The sequence below is a fragment of the Paroedura picta genome, chromosome 5, assembly GCF_049243985.1.
Source record: "Paroedura picta isolate Pp20150507F chromosome 5, Ppicta_v3.0, whole genome shotgun sequence".
Taxonomy (NCBI): domain Eukaryota; kingdom Metazoa; phylum Chordata; class Lepidosauria; order Squamata; family Gekkonidae; genus Paroedura; species Paroedura picta.
In genome coordinates, this window is record NC_135373.1 from 120,834,856 (window position 1) to 120,839,600 (window position 4,745).

The 4,745-nt window shown below is 52.0% G+C and overlaps 1 protein-coding gene across 5 annotated transcripts in view; it reads left to right on the forward strand.

The window, feature by feature from the left end:
- Positions 1-4,745, forward strand: part of IRAG2 (inositol 1,4,5-triphosphate receptor associated 2) — a 54,865-nt gene that overhangs the window by 49,414 nt on the left and 706 nt on the right. For 4 of the 5 annotated variants that reach the window (XM_077340236.1, XM_077340237.1, XM_077340235.1 and 1 more), the window contains 4 exons: positions 263-337; positions 432-493; positions 2,021-2,122; positions 4,110-4,208. In XM_077340236.1, the coding sequence (XP_077196351.1) occupies positions 263-337; positions 432-493; positions 2,021-2,122; positions 4,110-4,208 (338 nt within the window). The remainder of the gene's footprint in view (positions 1-262; positions 338-431; positions 494-2,020; positions 2,123-4,109; positions 4,209-4,745) is intronic. The other variant, XM_077340239.1, reaches the window with a different exon arrangement.

A 4,745-nucleotide genomic window follows, 5' to 3' on the forward strand; every position in this document is an offset into this window, starting at 1 on the left:
GTTAGAGTCTGTAGATGTTCTCCACTAACAGGGGCTACTTTCCTCTTCCTGTGGGCCTGATCTGCTGGGGGGCGGGAGCGCTGTCTTCTTCCATGGGCCGCTGCCAAGAAAATGGATCCTTTCCTACAGAACAAAGTCTGGACAACGGCCAGGCCTTTCTGGAATGACCCTTTGCTTCTCTAAGCCCTGGCCTCTACCTCGAAGGGGCAGGGCTCCTCAGCTGCCAGGTAACCCCTCGTGCAATTATCTCTCGCTTCCCCAGCCGTTGTCCCTACGGAGAGTTAGCATCACGGCCTTGCCCAGGAATGCGGGAAACGCCAGCTCCGGCTTGCCCTTGGTACGTAGGCACGTTTCCGAACACCCTTTCTCTTGCTTCTCCTCAACGCCCTGGGCCGGATCCAGACTGAGGGCTCTTCTCTCTTCCTTCAAAGGCGCCGTTGAACGAGATGGACGGCAGCAACCGGAGCGATAAATTCAACAGGCGCCCGAGTTGGTAAGGCCGCTAAGAGAAGCTGAGGGACTTGGGAATGTTCAGCCTGGAGAAAAGGAGGTTGAGAGGGGACATGATAGCCCTCTTTAAGTATTTGAAAGGTTGTCACTTGGAGGAGGGCAGGATGCTGTTTCTGCTGGCTGCAGAGGAGAGGACACGCAGTAATGAGTTTAAATTTCAAGTACAACGATATAGGCTAGATATCAGGAAGAAAATGTTCACAGTCAGAGTAGTTCAGCAGTGGAATAGGCTGCCTAAGGAGGTGGTGAGCTCCCCCTCACTGGCAGTCTTCAAGCAAAGGTTGGATACACACTTTTCTTGGATGCTTTAGGATGCTTAGGGCTAATCCTGCATTGAGCAGGGGGTTGGACTAGATGGCCTGTGTGGCCCCTTCCAACTCTATGGTTCTATGATTCTATGATTCTATGAGAATCAGCGCTTCCGAGGGCACCTGTAATGTAGGTCTAAACCTACATCCCAACGAACAAAGTAAGGGCAGCTGCAGCCATCAGGGGTCATCAGGAGGGCTTGTTCATTAAGTTTGAATCCATTCCAGTGAAACTTGAAAATTGTTCCCAGGAGCCCACGGGGCGCAGTGGTGAAGAGCGGTGACTTTTAATCTGGCAAGCCAGGTTTGATTCCCTGCTCCTCCTCTGCATAGAGCCAGCTGAGTGAACTTGGGCAAGTCATGGTCCTGTTAGAGCTGCTGTCATTTAACAGTTCTCTCAGAGCTCTCTCAGCCCCACTTATCTCACAGGGTGTCCGTTGTGGGAGGAGGAAAAGTGTCTGTAAGCTGCTTTGGGGCTTTGTTTTGTAGTGGAAAGCAGGGTGTAAAAACCAACTCTTCCTCCTAACTCTGGTGGCTGAAGGGGTGCTCCCCAATTCACCTTTTACTGCCCTTAGATAGGGAACTTGAACTGGGGGAAGAAGTTCTCCTTTTAAGATCCTACAGTTCCTCTTCAGGAGTCCCTGCTGCCTCTCCTTCCTCTTTCAAGCGTTTTTTGCTATGGAAAGTGCCCAGATTAGTATACAGCAGATTGTATCTTCGTGTGCTGTAAACTTTCACCTCACAACAAAAGACCTGGACTTATTTTGTGCTAACCCTTGTTTTGAGTGGCAGGACCTGACCTTAGACCGCAAGGTCTCCCGATCAAGTTCAGGGTATGTTCTGCTTCTGAGTTGCAGGACAACAAAGGGTTTTTGTTGGAGGGTTTCCTGTCAGCAGAGTTTAAATATGCAAAGGAAGCGGCTCTTTTCTGGAGAAGTGAGCAGTGACTCATGATAGCTCCTCCCCTGCCCCAAATTTGGTTACTCGTTAAGGGGCTACAGGACTCTTGCTCTTAATTTCTCTTTTACACTCTCCTCTCCCCCTTGATCATGGGGGGAAGGAGCGGCGTCTCCCTGTGAAGATGAGTCTAGGAAGAACTCTGTGCATGTTTCCTATCTGGAGGTCCCTTTCTCCGTCCCTCCCCATCCGTCCCCTTAAAAGCCTGCCGGGTGCTGTGACACGTGGCCGAATTAATCCAACAGGAGCATGGCGGGGGCCAAGCCGGACGAGAAACGCCCTTCCCTGAAGCGATACGTCAGCTCGCATTCCTGGACAGAGTCAGAAGAAGACCAGCCTGAGACAAAGTAAGCCTCTTTCTGCTTGTGTCCCTCCTTCTGCGGGGCCTTTGGTCCTGAAAGCCAGAGCTCTGGCCCACGGGTGGTCTCCAGAGCGTTTACACATCCAAAGGGCGATTCACGGAAGAGGCCAAGTTTTAACCTGGAAACTTCTAGGAGTTGGAACCATCCCAAAGGGTAAGAGATGTCTGGGGAGTTGCTCCAGGAAGCCAAACGTGCTTTATGGATTCTGTGTTGAGACTTAATTGGCCCTCGAGGAGGACAAGGTTCACCCTTTGAGTGGTGGCAGTGTGGAAAAGGGTCTATCGACCCCCCTGGGGGTTACTACCCCCAGGTTGAAGCCTCTGTACTAGGCCTTACTGTAGGTAGACCATTGAGAGAGCTGCTCTTCTAGTTTTTCTTAGCTGTTGAGTTTTTTTTTTCTAACATACTAGTGGAGAAGCCCGTTTTAAAACCAGGCAAGGAGTCATGGTGGCCTCCCAAGTTTCTCAGTGGCCAGGTGTCTGGTGGGAGCAGCGTGGCCAGTATACAGCATGCCCAGCTGGCCTTCCCCGCCCTCACGCGGCAGCCAGGAAGCCGCGAGAGCCGTGTGGCCGGCGTTCCACACACCCAACCAGTCTTCTGCTCCCTCCCCTGCTGCTGAGGACGGTAGGAGGGGGGTGGCAGCACACAGTGTGGCCCACCAGTCATCACCTCCCTTCCCCGGTGCCTGGGAAACTGGGGAGGGTGGCGAGGCTGGTGCGGAAGGCAATGGCTCGACCATCCCCAAACTCCCCTGGCAGCCAGGAGAGTGGGGCGGCCACAGCTTACCCCCTCCTGCTTGGCTCATTGTCACTGTGGGAAGCGCTCAGGAGGAGGAAGACGGGGGTGTGGAAAAGCCGGTGATTGGCACTCAGTGGGGCAGAGCTCTCATCCTATTGGGGGAACGGTCCTCGGGGGAGGGCCAATCAGAGGCACACGTCGTCAGGAAGCACGGAAAGGATTTTACATATAAAGATGACTTAATATCAAACGCTCTATATTTTCATTGGTTTCTGTATTCGTGTCGGTTCTGTGCTAGTATCATAGGCTACCTTGAGTTTTGCTGGGGGGAAAGTATTTAAAAGTGGTGGAAATAAAGAAGGGGAGTAGCTCCCCAGGTCGATGCACGTAGGGCACAGACTAGAAATTTCAAATGTGATAAATGGTTTGCATCTAACTTGTAAGACAGTAGAATCATAGAATCATAGAGTTGGAAGGGACCTCCTGGGTCATCTAGTCCAACCCCTTGCACTATGCAGGGCACTCACAACCCTATCGCTCATCCGCTGTAACCTGACACCCCTTTGCCTTCACAGAATCAGCCTCTCTGTCAGTAAGTGGAGATATGTTCTGTGTCATATGTTGGAAGAAGGGGTGAACTTCTCCCCCAAAAGAAAGGATACACAGCAGGGGTCCACTACTTATTTGAATCTGTGGGCACATTTGGAATTCTGACAATGTGATTTGTTTATTTATTTGTTTTTGGACTCTCAAGAGACTCACAGTAGTTCACAGGTGGGTGGGGCTACAAAATCACAGCCGCAGGAGGTGGAGTGAGCCACAAAATGGCTGCCACAGTCATAGAATCATAGAGTTGGAAGGGTCCATACAGGCCATCTAGTCCAACCCCCTGCTCAACGCAGGATCAGCCCTAAGCATCCTAAAGCATCCAAGAAAAGTGTGTATCCAACCTTTGCTTGAAGACTGCCAGTCCATCATACAGTGACGATTCTTGTGCTGTGGTGGCTACAATTTTTTTTTTAATTGCAAGGCTAATTAAATTGCTATCGGCCAAGCAGAATACTGGCTGGGCAAAAAACCCAGCTGGCCCCACCCACGTTCTAAATACACTTGGAGGGCGCCAGGAATGGCACCCACGGGCGCCTTGGCGCCCACAGAGAGTATGTTGGGGACCCCTGACATAGACCCCCCCTTCTAGCACCGGTTTCTGACTGACCGTGAGCCTTCCTTGCAGGAACCTTCCTGTGGAACGGCCAGCTCCTGACCCGAGAGCAAGCAAGACTCGGAAGCTGAGTGAAAAGGAAAGCAGCTCATCGGCCTGGTTGAACTTGGCGTAAGTGGAAACGAAACCAGCCAACCCAAACCTGCTTTGAATGTAGGAAAGAAGCCTCCACGTGCAGCGTGACCTTCCTCCTATGCTTCTGGGCGGGGCATGTGGGTGGAGACACCTCTGTGGGGCCATCGTATGCTGCCTGCACGCCCTTCCCCAGGAATGGGCATTTGTGGAGGGCTTTGCAGCAATGGCCCCACCAGAAACCCTGGCCCCCAGGAGCTGCCCCACCTCAAGGCATGCTGACCCCAGCCCGTCATGGGGAATGTGTTCCCCAGTCCCTTCCTTATCCAGTCCAATTGGGATGACCTCTCGCTCGTCCGCATGTCAACCGGGAAGGGCAAGCTATAAAAAAAAGTTATCCTTTTTTAGTATTATTTTGAAAGGAGGGTTTCTATACAAATTGGATTGCCAGAAGGCCTAGAAATTGTGGGGAACATCAGTGCAAGACCCGGTTCCTCCCCTCCTCGGCAATTTATTCCAACGGGATCATATTCTGACCGCTTTCCTTCTGAACTGGCCCGTCCGGACTGAGCAAAC